Source organism: Neolamprologus multifasciatus, chromosome 22 (genome assembly GCF_963576455.1).
Source record: "Neolamprologus multifasciatus chromosome 22, fNeoMul1.2, whole genome shotgun sequence".
NCBI lineage: Eukaryota > Metazoa > Chordata > Actinopteri > Cichliformes > Cichlidae > Neolamprologus > Neolamprologus multifasciatus.
In genome coordinates, this window is record NC_140459.1 from 11616222 (window position 1) to 11642840 (window position 26619).

A 26619-nucleotide genomic window follows, 5' to 3' on the forward strand; every position below is an offset into this window, starting at 1 on the left:
GGATTACATGCTTCATTATGTATGTAATAGTTGTTTTTTTCCAGTGTGACTGGAAATGTATGTTTATTGCAGACTCTGGTTTATGTTAGGGTTGTGCGTTTCCCCCCCCAAAAGGCTTTATTTCTCGTCTTTTAATTTTTGAGGTTGTCCTTGCTCTGTTGCTAAGGTAACGTGAAGAATACTGGGAGCTCTACTGGGCTTTCAGATATCAATTAAATCCAAGGACATCACAACACTGTACGCATGTCGGCACAGATGGCGGTCATATAAATGTGCCGCACGCGCGTGCGTATGCATTGCATTTATGCGCATTCCTTCCGGTGCGAACGCGTTTGTGCGAACGGGCTGCACATGTGGATAAATGCGTGCGTCTTTGTGTGCTCGTTCCCAGACGTATTCCACTTAGAAATAAAGCGGGCTTCCTCTCTCACCCCTGCGCTGTCACTCAAAACTCTAATTGGCCTGGAGTCTCTTAAACACGGCTCTTTGAGCATGATTGTACTCTTGTTTTCTTCTCTGTTCTGTTTTCTCTCCGCCCTTTGGCTCTGCAGGCTGGCTGGCAGGCAGAAAGGCACCGGCTCACCTATTGTACAGGCCCAGGGAACACAGCTATGGGCTAAATCAGTGCAGAATGTAAAACACAGATGGCCATTGACTCACAAATGGGTTCATGGAAAATGAGAGAGTCTCCTGTGTCAAACTCTGCTGAGTCTACCATGGAGCACCAGGCTTTTTGCTTTTCATTCCTCTGGATCATCTGTCAGTCCGGCCATCCTTCACACTCCCAGCCTCCTCTCTTTTTTTCTTTTTCCTCCTTTTCTACACTCTACTTTCTCACATGCTTTCATAACACACACACTCCTCTCTCTCTCACTTCTTTTCTTCTCCATCCTTCACTCTTCTGGCATCCTGGCCTCCCTCTCTCTTTTGTCGCCTCAGGCTTATAGTCGGGGTTAATTAGCATTGAGTTGAGCTGTGTTTAATGGTTAATGTGGTTTCTTCCTGTAATACCACACCCTCCCCTCTCTGCAGTTTCTACACCTATCCTTTGCAGGCTGCCAAGCAATCGTATTAAGAGAGGCGGCCTCGCCTTTCTGCATACATACCTACCTGCTTTCTTTGGCTGTCTGTCACTTCGCCTACCTACACGGGATACAGACCATATGCCCAAATCAGCATGTACACATCCCTCAATTTCTCTTTCTCTCAGGGATGCCGCCTGATGAGTGGGAAGGAGCGGTGAAAAGACACCGAAAAGGCAAGAGTGAGGTAGCACCATATAATAAGAAACAGGTGAGAGAAGGGCGATGGGAGAGACGAGGGCTACAACATGCGGGGAGAAGAAGTGAGAAAGACAATGCGATAGATCTGACAGGGCCTGCGTGAGATTGAACGTGGGGGAGAGGTGAGACGGGATAGAAAGAAGGAGCGAGAAGGCACAAGCCGGGAGAAATGCTGCCAGTACCTGCTGCTCTGCTTTCTTTGGGTGGAGGAAAGAGGGGGCTTCCATTGCTATGCCACACCACACGACAGCCAGAGAGCAGGCTGAAGTGGAGGGGAGTGGATGTGAAATTTTAATCACCTCTCTGTGTTTGTAATTTTAGTAGCCCCCTCAATCAAAATCAAATCCATTGCCAGCAACTTCAAGAGCAATCCGCTGGCAGTCTACTGCATAGCCCGCTGTTGAAGTAGTGCGTTTAAATAAGAAGGGTGTCTTGCAGCAAGACTGCAATGCAAAACAGAGAAGTGTATGCATGCGCTCGTTCATAGTTCTCTGTCAAAACTGGCTACAGCTACAATATTATAGGTTTTGGATACTATTGGCCCTGGATAGCAGTAAGTGTTGGTCCTCTTGTGCTTTTACAGTATGATATCTGTCTTTCTTATGGTCTAGTTTATTCTTTTTTTTATTTCAGATGCCCATACAGAAAGAATAAAACACTGTAAGACTTCCCAGCATACAGCAAAAGTCAGTCAACAAGAAAACTGACAGGAAAATTGAAGGGGCATACTTTTAATTTCCATCAAAAGTGCACTAATAGTTTAACTCTTCATTGCTATTACACGTAGTACAATGAAAGTGTGGTACTGTCCCACATCGGCGCTTAAAGAAATCCTAGCAAATCACAATAAATAATAAGATATACAGAGAATAACATGTTCAATATGTGCAGAGACATTTGGTGGTGTTGATGTTGGCTGGTCTACTGTTTGTGTGGAAATATTCTTATGCTGGTTTGGTGCATTTGCAGCGCTCAGAGCTTGCATGCACATCTGTAATCTGTAATTTTGATTAATGTGCTTATCAGGCGTTAAAGCAAATAATCAAAATAGAAAACTTAAAGTTATCCTCTAAGCTTCCTGTTATAATTCAGGGGCCGAATTTCCGCACATGTAAAGAGACGACATCACAAGGTGTTCATCTTCTAGCTGCTTATTTCGAGTCCATGTTTTTGATCCCTTTGTGTTTCTCATTTTTCCCCTCACAGAATTGATTTGCACAAATTAACACCACCTTTCTCAATTAGTCACCATTTTTTTGTGTGTGTGTTTAGATACAGATTATTTTTTTTGTTGAGGAAAAATGATCCATTTAGTGTTTAACGCAAGCGATACGTTTCTCTGAGCTGTACAATGTGAACATATGTCGAGAACATATGTTTAATTCATACATAACAGTGTGTGTAATTCAAGCTTAAATATTTTACTTTGTGCTGAGCTCCCAGCTGTAGATTTCACGACTGTCTTTTTAAACATTTTTCTGGAGTTATAGTGTAAAAAAATCACTTATTTGTCATTGATCACTGATGCAGAAGGGAAAATATCACAAAGCAGCCTGTAAAGATTCAGATACACTAAAATACAGTTAAGAAGTGAAAGTGGCATGATCCCACCAGGTCAAAATAACGGAAAACATTGACACATAACAGTATTTTACCTGCATCTTCTAGATCAAACGATTTGACCAAAAAAAGTAAGCGGTAGTCCATAAACGTCATGATCAGGGTTTATTAATGGTTATAAATGGTGACTGCGTAAAAAGCTTTTAAAAGAAGGAGCTCTTATTTTTTTATTATTATGTTTGTATCTTATACAGACAGGATATGTGAAGCTGTCCAAGCCGGTGGCCCTGTGGACCCAACAGGACGTGTGCAAATGGCTGAAGAAACACTGTCCCAATCAGCACCAGATCTACAGCGATTCGTTCAAACAGCACGACATCACAGGTAGTTTTTGGCACCTGTACAGTGGCTTCATTTGAGGAGGTTTATGGCTTATTATCCACGGGTTTCTAGTAGCTTGTTGCTCTTTTAAAACCTGATTGATTTTTTTTCTCCATTCACATTCATGATCAATAGGATAAGACGAAATGGATGTATAGATACTGAACTGCTATATCCGCTATATTGACAGTTTAGTAGAACTCATAGTGGCGGCTTTTAACGTAACATTACAAACATGTTTCCATATGATATCAGTAATTAAATAAGTGCACTTCTGAGATACTCACTTCCTGAGAGCTCTGTGCAATCACAGAGGTTAAGCTAACTGTAGAATTTAAAGATTTAGCATTTCCTGCCTGGTAAACTCCAATTTTTTGTTACCGGCTTGTTTAGAAAAGGTGCGACATGCATGTGTGAAGAGTTTAAATATATTTGCAGCCACCTTTGTCAGACCTTTGTCAGGCTAACTAATTAAAGAAAGTAAGAAAAAACAAAGCAAATCTGTTTTGCTCCTGAAAAAGTGCTAAAGTGCAAGTAACATGATATTGATCACTATGCAGCAAATATCACAACGTTAAATCACTGAATATCTCTCTTTAAATGAGGTTTGGACTGAAGTTCATGAAACTGGTACATTTATCACATCTGCTCTTGACAAAATCAGATCTCATTCATAACATCCCAGGTGCCCTCTGCACCCACTGTCTGCCACCTGCCACCCGGCCTACATCCCTCGCTTTCCACTTTCAGCGTTCCCGCCGAAAACAGCCGGCCACGTCAATCATCTTCCTAACGAGGCTACTCAAGGTCACTCTGACCTAACGACACTCCAGCCCGCGTGGCAACAGACGAGCGCTAATTGCCGCACTCTCTACCTCTCAGAGCACGAATGATCGCATTAATATGTTTATTTGTTGCTGTCGAGGACCTCCTCGACTCAGTGACTGGCTAGCAGGATAAATCACTTGGTGGTCACGATGAGTGGTGTAATGACTCACGCTCCCATTTCACCCGTTGATGCATTTGTTCTGTTATACGTCTGCACAGAGGATTTTGGGATTTAGCATCTTCTGTTTAATGGCCTGAAAATATGAATCTCGCCGCTTTGCAGCTCAAGTTGCAGATATATCTCATCACCAGCATAGAGGTCTGAGAGATCCACAGTTCAATGCACGCTTGCTGAACCACTGCTGCGTTTTTTGTTTTTTTGTTTTTTAAATCCGTTTTCAAGCGAAGGCATTTCAGCAGATTTCATTTTGTTTTCTTTTCACTCAAGGTAAAAGCTAAAAGTGATGTATTGACGAGTCACTTGTGAAACATTAGCTTCTGGTTTCTGTGGACTGATTCGGAGCTCGTGTGCTAAATAAAATATTTGCCGATTCAGATGACTTACAAGGCAAATATAAAAGGACGATTTAAAGGGCCTGCCTCTGAAAACACTCTTAATCACGCAGTTAGAGCGCTTATCCATCCACTCATTTGAAATTTCTCATGAGGTCCATATCTGAATACGGAAAAATTAATCTAACTTTAAGATTAAACACCTCTGTGTGCCTAACAATTCTAGTGCATCCAGTTAGTCTGTAAATTAATTACACTTTTAGTCTCCCAGTTAATAAAACCCTGGAACCTAGCTTCCTAATAGTGTATTAACTTAATGACCTGTGATTGTTATTAAGGTGTAATAATGTTTGCAGGCTCTAACAGGTGTGGAAAGGGTTAACCAAATGAAAACTCATGCGCATATTGTACACACGCGCACACACAGACTTGTACGCATTCACGCTGGCACAATTAGGAGATAATGACATGCGCAAAACCTGCAAGTAATTCAGTTTGTCTTCACATTGAGCATTAATTAACAGAGCCCAATTAAAACAGGCCAAGCCACACCAATTGGGCTCACGAGGCAATTTGCATCCCAATCAATCTTTGAAATATTATGCAGATATTTTTCTGTTCCTACACTCTATTAGAATAAACAAGGGGGAAACAAATGATGGAATATTGTTGTGGAAAACAATCATGCGTAGACAAACAAACAGTGAGTATGAATACATTTATAAGAGCATGCAGGCGTGCGTCTGAGAATATCTATTTGTTCAGTGTGCTTGTCAGCCATGAGCTGTGACCCTTGAAAATCAGAACCACGCGTGCATGTGTGTGTGTTTGTGTGTGTGTGTGTGTGTGTGTGTGTGCGTGCACGTGTGTATGCATGAATAGATTTTTGGCTTTTTAGCATCGGAGTCTCCAGACCGTAGCAATTCTTGACTGTATTTTCTGACAGAAAAGTCAGCCCTCTTTTTGGCTGCCAGCGGTACTCAATCTCACTTGTCTTGGCAACGTAGTCGTCCCTTCATAAAGTAGCAAATCAATAAACGGTCTCTATTTCAGATCATAATTCAAACAGGCATTTGTGTCCTCCCGCTCCTGACATAAAACAGCGGCGAGGGAAATGCATTTTACTGCGGATCAGGACTGGTGCAACATTTTAACGTTGAGCGACTTCAGTATGCAGCAGCTGGCTTCCTTCTAGGCTCCTCTAACCTCTGCCAAAGAAATCAATGTTTCCTATCCTCCCTCCAGCCTCTGCTGCCAAGAAACCCTTTCCCTTCCTCAATCTTCACCTCCCACCCCCAACAGAGACGGCAGCGAATTTGACTTTAACACCCAGCTGCCATTAAAAATGCATTAAAGCATATTAAGGCATAATTAGATATTAGTCCCTAATCCGTTGTAATTACAAAGACAAAGCTCTTTTGGTTGAGAGAATAGCTTGGCATGGTAAATTAGTTAAACACACCGTTTCCGATACTTTAGATGTAATCGGCATAAAAGGTGCAATGACATAGGTAATCAGAAGCAAAGAGGATGAAGGAGGAAAAATGGGCGAGTCGCTATTAACTTATATTTTCTGTCAGAGGAGACCATTACATCACAGTGTGGAAATTCAGAGCGTCTCTAAGGGCGTACAGTGACTGAATTAGAAGCAGCTGTGGAGGCTGGCTGCAGGGGCTGGTTTTAGAAAACTGTCGAAGATGGGGGTCCAGATTTGAGTGCAGTGTCTTTTTTTTTTTTTAGGATGAACCACATTTATACAACAGTTTTCAAGTTAGGATTGGATGAGGTGGTAAAAATTTCCAACCGGTCGCTGTCACACTAGCATATGCCAGGTTATTTGTGGTGGTGTTTGTGTGCCTCAGGGTTACTCACAGGGTGTTTTTTTGTTTTTTTGTTTTTTTTTAAGCTACCATCTGTTTATATTTATAGTTTCATACTTTTAAAAAATGTGAATGTGTCTTGCGGTGAAAAGCACTTTGAATCGTCATCAGGACAAAAAAAACACACTATATAAATGTAACTCATAACCTAAAGAGCATTTGTTTCATGAATGCAGTGATTTCTACAGACTGCTTCCAGGTAATAGATGACAATGCAAACAGCAAATGAGTCAAAGGGACTAACATGGCTCCAAATCAAGTGGCGAGCCACATAAAAGATCCATCGGTGGTTGTTGTTTGAGTGATTGAGTTGTGCAGTGACCTGATGAGCTCTTAGGGGGACAATCTGATCCGCAGGCAGAAGGAATCATGGTTAATGAAACCATTAGCAAGGCGATTACATGTCAGTGTGTTACATGTAATTAATTACTGTCCTGCCAATTGCGTGTTTAGGAAATGGCGTTCTTAATTTTCTTCATATAGAGAATTAAAAATCAATAGTGATATAATAATAAACTGAAAAGAGATATCCGTTTATTGATAAAAAGAGAAAAAAAATAATGTCTCGGCCCAAAAGAAAAGCGCAGATATCCAAGTGATTGCAGCTCGTGTACCAGTGAGGCTTTTGTAACGATTTTGAGAAAATGGGACATTTATTCAAAGGCAACTTATCTCATTGCCACTATTTGTTCATATGATTACAGTCTCAAGCACAGTAATCGTGTCACACTGTTCTGCTTATGTCTCCCAAGTATTTTACTAGTGTGATTCAGCAATGGAAGCAAAGACTGAAAGCAGGCAGTGCCTTAGAGAAGCCTGAAGGCATGTGCATGCTTTTTTTCATTTTTTTAAAAATGTTCTTATTTTATTTTTATTTTTTCTTCAATTTTTGTCTTTTTTTTTTTTAATAACATGCATTAATTATATACACAAATTAGGAACCCTGGTTCCAAATTGCTTCCACTGCTTTAGCCTACCTATGAGTTATAATGAGGAGTAGGCAACGTGATTGGAATTCATATCAATTTACTTCTCTTGAATAATGTTAATTTGGGTTTATAAGGGTGTATACTGAGCTCTCTCCTGTCCTCACTCTACACCTACGCCTGCACGGCCACTAACATCTACAATTTCATTGTGAAGTTTGCGGATGACACAACAATGGTGGGTGACAGTTTACAAGGAGGATGTCAGTGCCTTTAAACTCCAGTGCAAAGACTACCATCTCACCCTAAATGTTACAAAACCAGAAGAGATGATAGTGGACTTCTGGAGGTGTAGAAGAGCACATCACCATCACCATCAAGAGTGAACAGCTTCCGTTTCCTAGCTGTACATCTGGCAGACCATCTCACATGGTCAGTTCACACAAACAACATACCCCTTCATAGACAGCACAGTTTGACGGGAGTGACAAACCGCGCTACCCATGACACTGTGGTACCCGTGATACCGCGCTGCCCGTGAAACCGCGCTGCCCGTGAAACCGCGCTGCCCGTGAAACCGCGCTGCCCGTGAAACCGCGCTGCCCGTGAAACTGTGCTGCCCGATAAACCGCGCTACCCGATAAACCGCGCTACACGGTAAACCGCGCTACCCATAAAACCGCGCTGCCTATGAAAACACACTACCTGTGAAACTGTGATACCCGTTAAACCGCACTGCCAGTTAAAACGCGCAGGCAGCACGGTGTGACAGGTGTGACGGGTGCCGTTGATGGTGATTGGGGTATGTGCTCTTCTACACCCAGTTCACACTGCAGCGCAGTGTGAACTGGGCGTATACTGAACTCTCTCCTGTCCTCACTCTACACCTACGCCTGCACGGCCACTAGAATCTACAATTTCATTCTCAAGTTTGCGGATGACACAGCAATGGTGAGTGACAGTTTACAAGGAGGATGTCAGTGCCTTTAAACTCCAGTGCTAAGACTACCATCTCATCCTCAATATTACAAAACCAGAAGAGATGATAGTGGACCTCTAGAGGTGTTGTAAAGCACATACCCCAATCACCATCAACGGCACTGCTGTGGAAAGAGGGAACAGCTTCCGTTTCCTATCTGTACATCTGGCGGAGGATCTCACATGGTAAGTTCACACGAACAACATACCCCTTCATAGACAGCACAGTTTAACGGGAGTGACAAACTGCGCTACCCGTGACACTGCGGTACCCGTGAAACCATGCTGCCCATGAAAACGCTCTACCCGTGAAACCGTGATACCCGTTAAGCTGCGCTGCCAACTAAACCACGCAGGCAGCACTGCATGACGGGCAGTGTGACCGGTGTGACGGCAGCGCATTTCTAATCTGTGTGACTGATGTGATGTCATACAATTTTCGCAGACGGCATCAAGGTGCGACTGGTGTGACGGGTGTAACGGCAGCGCGGTGTGAACTGGGTCACTGGTGTGAACGGTGTGAACACATGGTCAGTTCACACAAATAGCATACGCCTTCATAGACAGCACAGTGTTACGTCACGGAGCGCAATGTGACGGGTATGACCGCAGCGCGGTGTGACGGGTGTAACCGGGGTAATGGCAGCGCGGTGTGACCAGTGTGACGTCATGCAGCCTTCGCAGAGGGCAAGTCGGTGTAGTGTCAGGGGTGTATACTGCGCTCTCTCCTGTCCTCACTCTACACCTACAACTGCACGGCCACTAGTATCTCCAATTTCATTGTCAACTTTGCGGACCATACAACAATGGTGGGTCTTATCACCAAAGGTTAATCCTGGATGTGACTGGTGTGACAGCAGCGCGGTTTGACCGGTGTAATGTCATGCACCCTTCGCAGACGGTAGCTTGGTGTTACGTCAGGGGTGGATACTGAACTCTCATGTACTCACTCTACACCTACGACTGCACGGCCACTAATATCTCCTAATTCATTGTGAAGTTTGCGGATGACACAACAGTGGTTGGTGACGGTTACAAGGAGGATCTCAGTGCCTTTAAACTTTATTGCTAAGAGAACCATCTCACCCTCAATATCACAAAAACAGAAGAGATGATCGTGGACTTCTAGAGGTGTTGTAAAGCACATACCCCGATGTGCTGTGGGAAGAGAAAACAGCTTCTGTTTCCTAGCTGTACATCTGGCAGAGGATCTGACATGGTCAGTTCACACGAACAACATACCCCTTCATAGACAGTGCAGTTTGACGGGAGTGACAAACCGCGCTACCCGGTAAACCGCGCTACCCGGTAAACCGCGCTACCCGTAAAACCGCGCTGCCTATGAAAACACACTACCTGTGAAACTGATACCCGTTAAACTGCGCTGCCAGTTAAAACGCGCAGGCAGCATGGTGTGACAGGTGTGACAGGTGTGACGGGTGTGACGGCAGCGCGTTTCTAATCTGTGTGACTGATGTGACGTCATATAACCTTCGCAGACAGCAGCAAGGTGCAAGTGTTGTGACGGGTATGACGGCAGCGCAGTGTGAACTGGGTGTATACTGCGCTCTCTCCTGTCCTCACTCTACACCTACGCCTGCACGGCCACTAGAATCTACAATTTCATTCTCAAGTTTGCGGATGACACAGCAATGGTGAGTGACAGTTTACAAGGAGGATGTCAGTGCCTTTTTACTCCAGTGCAAAGACTACAACTCACCCTCAATATTACAAAACCAGAAGAAATGATAGTGGACTTCTGGAGGTGTAGAAGAGCACATACCCCAATCACCATCAACGGCACTGCTGTGTAAAGAGGGAACAGCTTCCATTTCCTAGGTTTACATCTGGCGCAGGATCTCACATGGTAAGTTCACACAAACAGCATACACCTTCATAGACAGCACAGTGTTACGTCATGCAGCGCAGTGTGACGGGTATGACCACAGCGAGGTGCGACCTGTGTATCCGATGTCACTGGTGTGACGTTACGCAGCCTTTGCAGATGGCAGCGCGGTGTTACGTCAGGGGTGTATACTGAGCTCTCTCCTGTTCTCACTCTACACCTACGACTGCATGGCCACTGGTATCTCTTATTTCATTGTGAAGGAGGATCTCAGTGCCTTTAAACTTTATTGCTAAGAGAACCATCTCACCCTCAATGTCACAAAAACAGAAGAGATGGTAGTGGACTTCTAGAGGTGTTGTAAAGCACATACCCCGATCACCATCAATGGCGCTGCTGTGGAAAGAGTGAACAGCTTTCGTTTCCTAGCTGTACATCTGGCGGAGGATCTCACATGGTCAGTTCACACGAACAACATACCCCTTCATAGACAGCACAGTTTAACGGGAGTGACAAACTGCGCTACCCGTGACACTGCGGTACCCGTGAAACCATGCTGCCCATGAAAACGCTCTACCCGTGAAACCGTGATACCTGTTAAGCTGCGCTGCCAACTAAACCACGCAGGCAGCACTGCATGACGGGCAGTGTGACCGGTGTGACGGCAGCGCATTTCTAATCTGTGTGACTGATGTGATGTCATACAATTTTCGCAGACGGCATCAAGGTGCGACTGGTGTGACGGGTGTAACGGCAGCGCAGTGTGAACTGGGTCACTGGTGTGAACGGTGTGAACACATGGTCAGTTCACACAAACAGCATACGCCTTCATAGACAGCACAATGTTACGTCACGGAGCGCAGTGTGACGGGTATGACCGCAGCGCGGTGTGACCGGTGTGACCAGTGTGACGTCATGCAGCCTTCGCAGAGGGCAGGTCGGTGTAGCGTCAGGGGTGTATACTGCGCTCTCTCCTGTCCTCACTCTACACCTACGACTGCACAGCCACTAGTATCTCCAATTTCATTGTCAAGTTTGCGGACCATACAACAATGGTGGGTCTTATCACCAAAGGTTAATCCCGGATGTGACTGGTGTGACAGCAGCGCAGTTTGACCGGTGTAATGTCATGCACCCTTCGCAGACGGTAGCTTGGTGTTACGTCAGGGGTGGATACTGAACTCTCATGTACTCACTCTACACCTACGACTGCACGGCCACTAATATCTCCTAATTCATTGTGAAGTTTGCGGATGACACAACAGTGGTTGGTGACGGTTACAAGGAGGATCTCAGTGCCTTTAAACTTTATTGCTAAGAGAACCATCTCACCCTCAATATCACAAAAACAGAAGAGATGATTGTGTGGACTTCTAGAGGTGTTGTAAAGCACATACCCCGATGTGCTGTGGAAAGAGAGAACAGCTTCCGTTTCCTAGCTGTACATCTGGCAGAGGATCTGACATAGTCAGTTCACACGAACAACATACCCCTTCATAGACAGTGCAGTTTCACGGGAGTGACAAACCGTGCTACCGGTGACACTGCGGTAACCGCGAAACCATGCTGCCCACAAAACTGTGCAGCCCAAACTTATCCAAACTTTGGAGACTTCACTAGATCTACCTGAGACCTCTGGGGTTATGCTACACGTAAAAGAGAGAGCTTATACTACAGTGAAAGCCCCAAACTGAGCAGCAATGACACTTCCAAGAGTGAGGAAAACCCCACCGGCTGATGTGACTGTCCAACACCTACTTGAAAAAGGTGTTACCTTTGCTATGGGAACTAAGACAGGAAGGTAGCAACTGTTTGCCCCTCCTGTCATATGCCAACATGCCTCGAGCGAAGCACGAGTTAAAGTTGTATGTAGATTGTGAACACAAGCACTAGAAAATCGTTTTCCTCAAAAAGCGTCTGTTCTCCCTTAAACCGCGCTGCCAGTCAAACCGCGCAGGCAGCACGGTGTGATGGGTGTGACGGACAGTGTGTCGGGTGTGACGGCAGGGTGTTTCTAATCTGTATGACCGATGTGACGTCATGCAACCTTCCCAGATAGCAGCACCTTGTTACGTCACGCTGAGTGGTATGACGGGTGTGACGGCAGTGCGGTGTGACCGGTGCGAAGTCACGCAGCCTTCACAGAAGGCGGCGCGGTGTTAAGTCATTCAGCCTTAGCAGACGGCAGTGTGGTGTTACATCAGGGGTGTACCATCTCACCCTCAATGTCACAAAAACAGAAGAGATGATAGTGGACTTCTAGAGGTGTAGTAAAGCATAACCCCGAACACCATCAACAGCGCTGCTGTGGAAAGATTGAACAGCTTCCGTTTCCTAGCTGTACATCTAGCAGAGGATCTGACATAGTCAGTTCACACGAACAACATACCCCTTCATAGACAGCACAGTTTGACGGGAGTGATAAACCGCGCTACCCGGTAAACCGCGCTACCCGGTAAACCGCGCTACCCGGTAAACCGCGCTACCCGGTAAACCGCGCTACCCGGTAAACCGCGCTACCCGGTAAACCGCGCTACCCGGTAAACCGCGCAGGCAGCACGGTTTGACAGGTGTGACGGGCAGTGTGACGGGCAGTGTGACGGCAGCGGGTTTCTAATCTGTGTGACTGATGTGACGTCATATAACCTTTGCAGACAGCAGCAAGGTGCAAGTGGTGTGACGGGTATGACGGCAGCGCAGTGTGAACTGGGCGTATACTGAACTCTCTCCTGTCCTCACTCTACACCTACGCCTGCACGGCCACTAGAATCTACAATTTCATTCTCAAGTTTGCGGATGACACAGCAATGGTGAGTGACAGTTTACAAGGAGGATGTCAGTGCCTTTTTACTCCAGTGCTAAGACTACAACTCACCCTCAATATTACAAAACCAGAAGAAATGATAGTGGACTTCTGGAGGTGTAGAAGAGCACATCACCATCAAGAGTGAACAGTGGAAAGAGTGAACAGTGGAAAGAGTGAACAGTGGAAAGAGTGAACAGCTTCCGTTTCCTAGCTGTACATCTGGCAGACCATCTGGTCAGTTCACACAAACAACATACACCTTCATAGTCAGCACAGTGTTATGTCACGCAGCGCAGTGTGATGGGTATGACCGCAGCATGGTGTCACCGGTGTGGCTGCGGTGACACCGGTGTGACAGCAGCGCAGACCTGTCACACCGGTGTCACACAGACCTGTGTGACGTCACTCAGCTTTCGCAGAGGTCAGCGCGTTGTTACGTCAGGGGTGTATACTGAGTGTTGGAGTCAAATTGTTAAATGTTGTCATTGTGTTTGCCATCTGCAGCCTTTGCAGATGGCAGCACGGTGTTACGTGAGGGGTGTATACTGAGCTCTCTCCTGTCCTCACTCTACACCTACGACTGCATGGCCACTGGTATCTCGTATTTCATTGTGAAGGAGGATCTCAGTGCCTTTAAACGTTATTGCTAAGAGAACCATCTCACCCTCAATGTCACAAAAACAGAAGAGATGGTAGTGGACTTCTAGAGGTGTTGTAAAGCACATACCCCGATCACCATCAATGGCGCTGCTGTGGAAAGAGTGAACAGCTTTCGTTTCCTAGCTGTACATCTGGCGGAGGATTTCACATGGTCAGTTCACACGAACAACATACCCCTTCATAGACAGCACAGTTTAACGGGAGTGACAAACTGCGCTACCCGTGACACTGCGGTACCCGTGAAACCATGCTGCCCATGAAAACGCTCTACCCGTGAAACCGTGATACCCGTTAAGCTGCGCTGCCAACTAAACCACGCAGGCAGCACTGCATGACGGGCAGTGTGACCGGTGTGACGGCAGCGCATTTCTAATCTGTGTGACTGATGTGATGTCATACAATTTTCGCAGACGGCATCAAGGTGCGACTGGTGTGACGGGTGTAACGGCAGCGCGGTGTGAACTGGGTCACTGGTGTGAACGGTGTGAACACATGGTCAGTTCACACAAATAGGATACGCCTTCATAGACAGCACAGTGTTACGTCACGGAGCGCAATGTGACGGGTATGACCGCAGCGCGGTGTGACGGGTGTAACCGGGGTAATGGCAGCGCAGTGTGACGTCATGCAACCATCGCAGACGGCAGGTCGGTGTAGTGTCAGGGGTGTATACTGCGCTCTCTCCTGTCCTCACTCTACACCTACGACTGCACAGCCACTAGTATCTCCAATTTCATTGTCAAGTTTGCGGACCATACAACAATGGTGGGTCTTATCACCAAAGGTTAATCCTGGATGTGACTGGTGTGACAGCAGCGCGGTTTGACCGGTGTAATGTCATGCACACTTCGCAGACGGTAGCTTGGTGTTACGTCAGGGGTGGATACTGAACTCTCATGTACTCACTCTACACCTACGACTGCACGGCCACTAATATCTCCTAATTCATTGTGAAGTTTGCGGATGACACAACAGTGGTTGGTGACGGTTACAAGGAGGATCTCAGTGCCTTTAAACTTTATTGCTAAGAGAACCATCTCACCCTCAATATCACAAAAACAGAAGAGATGATTGTGTGGACTTCTAGAGGTGTTGTAAAGCACATACCCCGATGTGCTGTGGAAAGAGAGAACAGCTTCCGTTTCCTAGCTGTACATCTGGCAGAGGATCTGACATAGTCAGTTCACACGAACAACATACCCCTTCATAGACAGTGCAGTTTCACGGGAGTGACAAACCACGCTACCGGTGACACTGCGGTAACCGCGAAACCATGCTGCCCACAAAACTGTGCAGCCCGTGAAACCGCGCTGCCCGTGAAAACGCGCTCATACATTATACAGCATCAAAGGGAGTAGGGCCACTGTCAGTCATCTTTAAGAAAAAAGATTCTATTTGTCATGTCGATGGGAAGCTTCCCAGCCTGGAAGTTATCCAAACTTTGGAGACTTCACTAGATCTACCTGAGACCTCTGGGGTTATGCTACACGTAAAAGAGAGAGCTTATACTACAGTGAAAGCCCCAAACTGAGCAGCAATGAGACTTCCAAGAGTGAGGAAAACCCCACCGGCTGATGTGGCTGTCCAACACCTACTTGAAAAAGGTGTTACCTTTGCTATGGGAACTAAGACAGGAAGGTAGCAACTGTTTGCCCCTCCTGTCATATGCCAACATGCCTCGAGCGAAGCACGAGTTAAAGTTGTATGTTGTATGTAGATTGTGAACACAAGCACTAGAAAATCGTTTTCCTCAAAAAGCGTCTGTTCTCCCTTAAACCGCGCTGCCAGTCAAACCGCGCAGGCAGCACGGTGTGATGGGTGTGACGGACAGTGTGTCGGGTGTGACGGCAGGGTGTTTCTAATCTGTATGACCGATGTGACGTCACGCAACCTTCGCAGACAGCAGCACCTTGTTACGTCACGTTGAGTGGTATGACGGGTGTGACGGCAGTGCGGTGTGACCGGTGCGAAGTCACGCAGCCTTCACAGAAGGCGGCACGGTGTTAAGTCATTCAGCCTTAGCAGACGGCAGTGTGGTGTTACGTCAAGGGTGTACCATCTCACCCTCAATGTCACAAAAACAGAAGAGATGATAGTGGACTTCTAGAGGTGTAGTAAAGCATAACCCCGAACACCATCAACAGCGCTGCTGTGGAAAGATTGAACAGCTTCCGTTTCCTAGCTGTACATCTAGCAGAGGATCTGACATAGTCAGTTCACACGAACAACATACCCCTTCATAGACAGCACAGTTTGACGGGAGTGATAAACCGCGCTACCCGGTAAACCGCGCTACCCGGTAAACCGCGCTACCCGGTAAACCGCGCTACCCGGTAAACCGCGCTACCCGGTAAACCGCGCAGGCAGCACGGTTTGACAGGTGTGACGGGCAGTGTGACGGGCAGTGTGACGGCAGCGGGTTTCTAATCTGTGTGACTGATGTGACGTCATATAACCTTTGCAGACAGCAGCAAGGTGCAAGTGGTGTGACGGGTATGACGGCAGCGCAGTGTGAACTGGGCGTATACTGAACTCTCTCCTGTCCTCACTCTACACCTACGCCTGCACGGCCACTAGAATCTACAATTTCATTCTCAAGTTTGCGGATGACACAGCAATGGTGAGTGACAGTTTACAAGGAGGATGTCAGTGCCTTTTTACTCCAGTGCTAAGACTACAACTCACCCTCAATATTACAAAACCAGAAGAAATGATAGTGGACTTCTGGAGGTGTAGAAGAGCACATCACCATCAAGAGTGAACAGTGGAAAGAGTGAACAGTGGAAAGAGTGAACAGCTTCCGTTTCCTAGCTGTACATCTGGCAGACCATCTGGTCAGTTCACACAAACAACATACACCTTCATAGTCAGCACAGTGTTATGTCACGCAGCGCAGTGTGATGGGTATGACCGCAGCATGGTGTCACCGGTGTGACAGCAGCGCAGACCTGTCACACCGGTGTCACACAGACCTGTGTGACGTCACTCAGCTTTCGCAGAGGTCAGCGCGTTGTTACGTCAGGGGTGTATACTGAGTGTTGGAGTCAAATTGTTAAATGTTGTCATTGTGTTTGCCATCTGCAGCCTTTGCAGATGGCAGCACGGTGTTACGTGAGGGGTGTATACTGAGCTCTCTCCTGTCCTCACTCTACACCTACGACTGCACGACTGCACCCCTTCATAGACAGCACAGTTTGACGGGAGTGATAAACCGCGCTACCCGGTAAACCGCGCTACCCGGTAAACCGCGCTACCCGGTAAACCGCGCTACCCCGGTAAACCGCGCTACCCCGGTAAACCGCGCTACCCGGTAAACCGCGCTACCCGGTAAACTGCGCAGGCAGCACGGTTTGACAGGTGTGACGGGCAGTGTGACGGCAGCGCGTTTCTAATCTGTGTGACTGATGTGACGTCATATAACCTTCGCAGACAGCAGCAAGGTGCAAGTGGTGTGACGGGTATGACGGCAGCGCAGTGTGAACTGGGCGTATACTGAACTCTCTCCTGTCCTCACTCTACACCTATGCCTGCACGGCCACTAGAATCTACAATTTCATTCTCAAGTTTGCGGATGACACAGCAATGGTGAGTGACAGTTTACAAGGAGGATGTCAGTGCCTTTTTACTCCAGTGCTAAGACTACATCTCACCCTCAATATTACAAAACCAGAAGAAATGATAGTGGACTTCTGGAGGTGTAGAAGAGCACATCACCATCACGAGTGAACAGTGGAAAGAGTGAACAGCTTCCGTTTCCTAGCTGTACATCTGGCAGACCATCTGGTCAGTTCACACAAACAACATACACCTTCATAGTCAGCACAGTGTTATGTCACGCAGCGCAGTGTGATGGGTATGACCGCAGCATGGTGTCACCGGTGTGACAGCAGCGCAGACCTGTCACACTGGTGTCACACAGACCTGTGTGACGTCACTCAGCTTTCGCAGAGGTCAGCGCGTTGTTACGTCATACAGCCATCGCAGACAGCAGCTCGGTGTTACGTCAGGGGTGTATACTGAGTGTTGGAGTCAAATTGTTAAATGTTGTCATTGTGTTACTTAAATTTGCAAGTCTTGGTTCAAACTATATGGTCAAAGACATTCTCCTGTTTCTTTTGTCCTCCCCAGGCTGTTGAATGGTGGAGGAGGCTATAGTGTTTTATTATAGGGACACATCCTATGTGAAGGTTATGTTTTAAACTTCCTGCCTTTATGACCCTTTGGTGAGCAGGAGGTCAGACAAACGCACCCCCAAACACACACACACACACACACACACACATGCTCACACATACATGCACACACACATACACACACACACACACACAAACACACAGTGTTTTAACCTTTTATAGCCATGGGGTTTTTACAGTGGGTGTTTGTGTAAACTGTGTGTCACAGAAATAAAAGGCTGCAGGGGGAGATGGTTCTTCAAAGTGGTCCGACACCGAGGGCAGAAGGGCTGCTCTGAGATCCTTCCCTTGCTAGCATGTGAAAGCCCGGTTGAGCTGTTCGTCTTGCTTCGTTAACGGGAATAAGTCTCTAAACCAGCGGGGCCTGTGGAAGCGCAGACCCAACACTGAGCTCTCTCCTGTCCTCACTCTACACCTACGACTGCACAGCCACTAGCATCTCCAATTTCATTGTGAAGTTTGCCAACAATTCAACAGTGGTGGGTCTTATCACCAAAGTTGACCGGTGTGGCGTCTCATGTGACGTCATGCAGCCTTCGTAGACGGCAGCGTGGTGTTACGTCAGGGGTGCATACTGAACTCTCATGTACTCACGCTACACCTACAACTGCACGGCCACTAGTATCTACAATTTCATTGTGAAGTTTGCTGATGACACAACAGTGGTGGGTGACGGTTACAAGGACGATCTCAGTGCCTTTAAACTTTATTGCTAAGAGAACCATCTTACCCTCAATGTCTTAAGAAATAGTCCTCCAGGCTATCTGAAGCCATTCAGGAAGAAGAGGCTGACGTATGCCAGAGAAAAAGAACCGAACCCAAAATCAGTGGCAATGTGTCTGATGGTGTGATGAATCCAAATATCTGGTTCAAGTTGTTATCAGTAAAGAAGAGGTCAGGAGCAAGGTAAAAAGTGTCTATAGTTATCTGTTTAGATTCTGTCTTGATTTGGGCTGTCTTTCAGCCCCAATATATATATTTCACGCTTATTGTCTGTGTGTATATGTGAAGATGTTTGTCGCTTAGCTATGATTTCAATGAGGATGGGGTCTCTCATAGGTAGTTCAGCAGACCAACTAACCAATCACATCTTCCTACCGTCCTCCATCTTTATGGCTTTGGTTTTCCCTTCCAAGTAACACCTGCCCCATATATAATATCTCATTCACAAAGTGGTGTATGGAGAGCAATGTGCAATACTTGTGAATAGCTTGTTTTTGTGTAGGGTAAAATATGGGCTGTTATCATAATGGCCACTTAAGTGGATGGTGGCTTTTTTACATGTCAGCCTGAATTGCTGTGATCTATTCAGCAGGGCCAAGCTCTCTGCAATAAATATTTTTGTGTAAGACATCTGATTCTCCTAAATGTTTCCTGCATCAGTAAAACTAGTCTCACAAGGTTTCCTCAATGCCATGCACATAGGACTGTATATGTGTTTACATATTTTGCTTGCCACATTTTTAATACCTACTATTTAGAAACTACGAATTCACAGTGCGTTTTAAGTGCAGCATGCCCACGCGCCACATAGAAATAAATGCAATATAGAAACATCAAAGGCCCAGAAAATCTACAGTATTCCACCAAAAAAGTAAATATTACCCAAATATAATTCTAGAATAATATTGTTCTTCTTCCTACTACAGCAATAGATAACTTGATAGTGTAGGTGAATTCAAGGTTGGTATGACAGATTCAAAGCAGGTTTCACCTGGGTCATCACAACCTCTCTGGCTCACAACAAGTGTATCCAGCAATCTACTTCATCTCGCAGAACGGTAGTTATCTAAAATGACAAGCGATTGTCCTTTCATAATGACCATCGAAAGATGGCTAGTTATTGCCACGGCAAACTTCAAGTCATCTCAGTAATTTAGATGGATTCCACAGTGTTAGAGTCCAAGTGAGCTGTCTGCATGTTGTTAGCTGTGGCTACCCAACAGAGTTGCAGTATAATGATCGGCAAACTTAGAATACATCAGTAATGGTGAAATCAGCATGAGGCTACTACTGATGTGACAAGTGGAGGATTGAGGCGGCTTATTATCTGTCTGGGTGCATGTAATTGTGTGTGTCTCTCCATCTCTGGTGGGACTGTCTTCATTACTTAGACTGAACCTTGTTCTCTCTAGGATTATAACTGGGCTTTTCTCCTACACTCTGCATTAGCATTAGCATTGGATCACAGGTGCTCAGTAGCTCTAGTAGCCTTTTAGCTCCAGGGCTACAGGCAGCTGCGTGACTGAGACAATCAGTTGCCATCGACTTTAAGGACTTCAAGCTGCGCCACATCACAGTGAATACTAGTGAAGGATATGCCCAGTGCTGCCACAGTTTTGTCACTGCACGCTAGTTGAATCCAATTCTGTTATCTTGGTTTTATTCTTGAGGGGGATGCTATCACATATGGTAGCAAGAAGTGTACTGGATATCCAGCACTCAACACTTGCATGGCTTGTTATTCTGCGCTTGACAGAGTGTCGTGTGGGTTTGGAGTGCAGTTTTCCAGATGCAGCTCGGTGACATTCATCCCCAGAGGACACCCATATGGGCACAGCTGAGAAGGAGATTTGAGATGAGTGACTGGTATAGAAGACTTACCTGAGGAAAAGTCTTAGAATACGTTCCTGCTCCGTATCGAAAGCTTTGAGCACAGCTGCCAAAAATTGTCAGGGCTGAAAAGTGCCATTTTGGAAATTGGAGGCAGAGGACTGTTAATTTGCTGCCTTTGTACTCCTGTCCTTACACATGACTGCCTCACACACAGCCATAATTAGTATGGCGTTTTAGCTCCACCTGCAAAATGAAGTGGGCTCCTGCAGGATCAGTGTCTGGGTGTGAGTGCTTTGTCTGCGTATGTGTTTGTGTTTGTGCGTGCGTGTGTACAGATGCACTTTAAGCTCCCATTCATCACTGACTATGCCACGCTATAGCTGCAGATTAATCTGCAGCCCAACACTGCTGCTCACCCACCACTCATTAATCTAATTCCCAGGGACAATGTGTTTGTGTGTACATCGGTGCGTTTCTAGGAAGTATGTGTGCACAACATGTGTACCCATATTCGGTTTGTGTGTTAAAATACACAGAGTATAATGAAAATAGAGCACCTCATCTCCCTGCTGTTCAACACTTGAAATTCAGACATTTGTGTTGCAGGTGGAACATGTGCAGCAGCACATATACACCCTTTCCTTTTAACATCCTACAGACACAACAGATAGACGCATTTTCAAATTGCGTGTAAAAACACTAGAGTAGAACGAACTCTGCCTCTGTTTCTGTGGAAAATAGTTCAGTGACAAGGGTATCATCTCAATCCTCTCAACATTCAATTCACTACATGGTTGACCTAAATGAGTTGGGTGGTTGTTTATATTTGTATTTATTTTTTTGGATGGTGGTGGGTTGGGTCTCTCCTTATAGGCCTCAGGCGACTAGTTTAATGGCTTAGTTACACCAAAGTAAAAATAAGATGGCAACCAGTTGCCCGGTGATTTACAGCAACCAGCTCATTGCCCACAGGTTGCCTGATGGGAGACAGCCTGTCTCCAAATAAATGCAGTCTGTCTCACACTCACTGCATTCACTCCCAGACAGATGAGGCAAATTTCTAATTGCAGACAGCCGATTGCCAACACTTTGCAGTCATTGCCGGTATCAATTGGTTGTTTTTTTTTGTTATATTCCTATATAAAAGCAAAGTTGCCAAGGGCCTTTGTCCTTTTTCAGTTAAATCGCCCTCCTGCTGCGACTTAACTGCTATTTGTGGAGCAGCTTCTGAATTTCTGTTTCAGATCTATGACTTTCTTATTGGACACTTAAAGTAGATTACCGTATTTTCCTCACTATAAGGCGCAATTAAAATCCTTTAATTTTCTCAAAAATGGACAGTGTGCCTTATAATCCAGTGCACCTTATGTATGAATTCTAGTTGTGATTATTGACCTCTAACTGATTTTATGTGGTACACGGCGCCGAAAAATCTGTCAAAAATGTTTTGGTACGACTTTGGTAAGCTACAAAGTCAGGTCCCAAAGTCAAACAAACACTGCAGCATCACTGAGAGTTTAAAACTGTCTAAATTCTTTCATCTTTAATAAACTGATCAGCGTTGCTGCTTTACCAGGTGTAATAATTAATTTTAACATCCAGGCATCCATGAAAACAGAATTTATTAACTTTAATGGAGATAGAAATTAGCAGGCGTTAGCTCGCTAGTTTCCACCTAAACATGATATAGCATGTTCTGACTGAGAGATTTCTGAAAAAATTAAAACGTACAGCTCTGCTATCACTTCCAACATAAATGATGACAGAAAACTAAACAGCAGTGACTTTTGTAGGGTTACTGAAGTTGGACTAGCTGGTATATAATGATGTGCTACGTTACAGCGACACAGCTATGTTAGCATAACAAACAGTGAAGCTGGAGGATGAATGCTAACTTTTTTCTACTCAATAAAAGTTAACGTGAGGGTTCCCGATGGTTAGGGACCAGTGTTGCCAACTTAGCGACTTTGTCGCTATATTTATCGAGCTTTCAGACCCCCTTAGCGACTTTTTTTCTAAAAAGCGACTAGCGACAAATCTGGCGACTTTTTCTGGTGTTATTGGAGACTTATTTATGACGACTTTTTGACATCATAAATAAGTCTTTTCTTTATGTCTCTTCCATGATGTTATTTCTCTCTCGTAGGTTACAATTACATTAGCATGACCAATTATGCAAATTAGGCAATGACGTCATTTAGCGACTTTTAGAACAGCCAATAGTGATTTCCCTTACTGAGGAGTTGGCAACACTGTTAGGGATAAATGCGATCGCATGGCAGGATGCTGTAAACGGACCAAATTTCAGTCAGGAGAACAACTTGGTGGTTAGTCATTAATATACTGCAACAACACGGGAATAGAGCAGCTGTGATAGAATTCAACATTAATGAATCAATGGTGCGGAAGTGGAGGAAGCAAGAAGAATGAGTTGAGTAAAGTTCGACTTGATTTGTTTCACTTAATGCGCCTTATAACACGGTGCGCCTTATGGTCCGAAAAATACGGTAAATGTCCAACACTCATAGTTGAAACAGGGGTGTGTGTGATGTCCCCAGTTTTGTCCAGATGGGTGGTTCATGTGTCCACTTTATCGCCACAGCCTACAAATGAATTAACTGGATAAACACCAACGGCGTGTCTGCAACAATGACTTGCCACAATTCATCAGTTTTTGCTGCTTGATTAATGAGGACAGGAAAATAGACTAGAGCTTTAACACCTCAACGGCCAAAATTGGAAAGTCGAAAGGTTGTCATCTTTGCCTAAATTTCATAAATAAAAACTCTGGAGTAGCATGTAAATGGAATGAGCGAGAAAGGGGAATGAATGGAAAAGAATGATAGTGAAAAAAAGAAAGAGGGTAAACCCTTTCGCTTTTCAGAGATGGATGAAATTTCTTGTCTAATCAATATTCTGAAAGAGAACGAGCTGTGGCAACTGGATCACAGCCAGCATTTTTCTTTCTTGCCTACAGTAACAGGACAGTCATTATGCACAGATTCATGACCAAACGTTCCGCTTTTAGGTTGAGAAAGGATGACAGTGTCACAGTGTGAGTGTGTAAACTATATGTTTTAAGTAAATGATGACTTAATGGTTTTCTGTCATGTTGTCTTTTTGCCATGATCTTTATGTGTTGGCCTGTTAAATGAACTAAGGCCATGCTATATCATAGTGCTATATCTGTCTTGGCCAAGCAGCAGAACACCAGGCCGACATAATATTTAGTTCGCACCACTGTCCACACAGCCCAGGCCCTTTCTCATTTTTCTTCTCACCTCTGCATTTCTGGGGCCTTTTACTGCTGATTCACTGTTTTTCTTTCGCTTCCTTACGTTCAGCCTTTCTTAAATCTTCTCCTCCCCTTACCTCATTTATTTCCTCTTGACCAATTTCCTCTGCTGTCCACCTCCTCCTTCTCCTCCTCTTCCTCTCCTCACGACCACGCTACAGTGCACAGTGTATTAATTGTGGTATGAAAAACTCCCAACTGAGTCTTGGTGGGATTGTCAAAGCAAATGGCTCAGAACTGCGGGAAAGCAGAGTGAAAGCCTGGATGCCTTACAGAAGCTGTTCCACCCCGCTAATGCTGCCTCACTGACCGGAAGAAGCGGCGCGTTGGCATTCACCGCTGAGAACTGGCAGCTTGTTCATGATAATTGCAGAGCTTGTCATGTTGCAGGCATTCACAATATTTCACTAGACTTGTGAGATTATAAAAAGCTCGACTTTTACTCAAATTGCAACTGTGCAGTTTATGGTTGAATTTAAACTTTAAGTTTCTAGAAGGAGGGGAGTTCAATCCTGCACCTTTTCCATTTAACAAGATGTTCAGACTGGAAGTGATTTACAGCAAAGTTGAAAGCTAAAGACACAGAGCAATTTCAAGCTACGGGTGAATTAACCAAATGGGGGGTCCAGAGATAAACTCAAGGTGGGAGACTGAAGTGACTGCAGATGATGGGACAGCATGCCTCTGATTGACATGTGACTTGAAATACAGGGTGGTAATAAAATGGGAATGTTTGGTGATATTAAAGTCCTGTTTAGAAGTCAGCCATCTTGGATACAACTTTTGTTTTTTCAATAGGATGAGGGCCATGTGACACATCAAACTTATTGGTAATGTCACAAGAAAAATAATGGTGTGCTTGGTTTCGACGTAACTTTATTCTATCATGAGTTATTTACAAGTTTCTGACCACTTATAGAATGTGTTCAATGTGCTGCCCATTGTGTTGGATTGTCAATGCAACCCTCTTCTCCCACTCTTCACACACTGATAGCAACACCGCAGGAGAAATGCCAGCACAGGCATCCAGTATCCGTAGTTTCAGGTGCTGCACATCTCGTATCTTTACACCATAGACAATTGCCTTCAGATGACCCCAAAGATAAAAGTCTAAGGGGGTCAGATCAGGAGACCTTGGGGGCCATTCAACTGGCCCACGACGACCAATCCACTTTCCAGGAAACTGTTCATCTAGGAATGCTCGGACCTGGCACCCATAATGTAGTGGTGCACCATCTTGCTGGAAAAACTCAGGGAACGTGCCAGCTTCAGTGCACAAAGAGGGAAACACATTATCATGTAGCAATTTCAAATATCCAGTGGCCTTGAGGTTTCCATTGATGAAGAATGGACCCACTATCATTGTACCCCACATACCACACTAAACCATCACTTTTGTTGTTCCAACAGTCTTGGAGGGATCCATCCAATGTGGGTTAGTGTCAGATCAATAGCGGTGGTTTTGTTTGTCAACTTCACCATTCACATAAAAGTTTGCCTCATCACTGAACAAAATCTTCTGCGTGAACTGAGGGTCCTGTTCCAATTTTTGTTTTGCCCATTCTGCAAATTCTGTGCGCCGATCTGGGTCATCCTCATTGAGATCCTGCAGTAACTGGAGTTTGTAAGAATGCCATTTGTAAGTAGCTAATATCTGCCGAAGGGATGTTCGACTAATGGCACTCTCCAGTGACATGCGGCGGGTGCTACGCTGTGGGCTCTTGCTGAATGAAGCTAGGACAGCCACTGATGTTTCTTCATTAGTGACAGTTTTCTTGCATCCACATTTTGGCAAATCCAACACTGAACCAGTTTCACGAAACTTAGCAAGCAGTTTGCTAACTGTAGCGGGTGGTCTCATAGGGTGTCTTGCACTGAAATCTGCTGCAATGACCCGGTTACTGCATTCACCAGATATCAACACAATTTCAATCCGCTCCTCACGTGTTAACCTCTTTGACATGTCAATGGCTGTGAACACAGAGAAACTTGTAAATAACTCATGAAAGAATAAAGTTACATTGAAACCAAGCACACCATTGTTTTTTTTTTTTGTGACATTACCAATAAGTCTGATGTGTCACATGGCCCTCTTCCTATTGAAAAAAACAAAAGTTGTATCCAAGATGGCCGACTTCTAAATGGCCACCCTGGTCACCACCCATCTTGAGGAGTTTGCCCCCTCACATATACTAATGTGCCACAAACAGGACTTTAATATCACCAACCATTCCCATGTTATTACGGTGTATCCATATAAATGGCCCACCCTGTACATTAGAGAGTTACCTAGGCAACCAAAGCAACAGGCATATGCAAGTGACAGGATATCGGCTTCAAAGTGACACACTACAAATTGCTATATTCAAAAGTTTTAAAGTAGAATTAATTTAGGAGTTCTGAGTTCTACAAAGAACAATGGGGGGAAATATCTGCATACAATACAGTGCATGTTGTTGTCATGCCTCATGATAAAAATCTGTTAAAATTACAATAGAATAATAATTAAAAAAAATCTGGGAGTAAAGATAGATAAAGATAGATAATTATCACGTAACTGTTCAGCTTATATGTTGGACTGGCTTCAGCGGGTGAATCATTCATCCGCGATGGTGACATTGTAGAGAAAGAAGAGGAAAAAAACATTTAAAAACATCATGCCAAGGTCCACTTACTATGCCATATGAGTCACAAGCCATCTACAAACAAAGTAATGTCAGGGTCCAATGAGAGCAGTTTCAGCACATAATAATGGCAACAGAGGAAAAGACTGTAAGCCTGCCCTTCAGATTGTACACTAAGAGCTTCGGCTGGCACACAAACAGGTGAAAGCAAGGGAATGTTACAAAGTAAGAACATATGGTTGAATGAAAGTTCTTCCTTAAACTTATTGACCTGAAATAAGATATATGAG

The 26619-nt window shown here is 45.1% G+C and overlaps 1 protein-coding gene across 3 annotated transcripts in view; it reads left to right on the forward strand.

The window, feature by feature from the left end:
- Window positions 1–26619, forward strand: part of samd12 (sterile alpha motif domain containing 12) — a 136926-nt gene that overhangs the window by 35698 nt on the left and 74609 nt on the right. For all 3 annotated transcript variants that reach the window (XR_014871833.1, XM_085147856.1, XM_085147855.1), the window contains exon 3: window positions 3098–3227. Coding sequence is in view for 2 of the 3 variants with exons in the window: in XM_085147856.1 (XP_085003982.1) it covers window positions 3098–3227 (130 nt within the window). In the remaining variant the exon portion in view is untranslated. The remainder of the gene's footprint in view (window positions 1–3097; window positions 3228–26619) is intronic.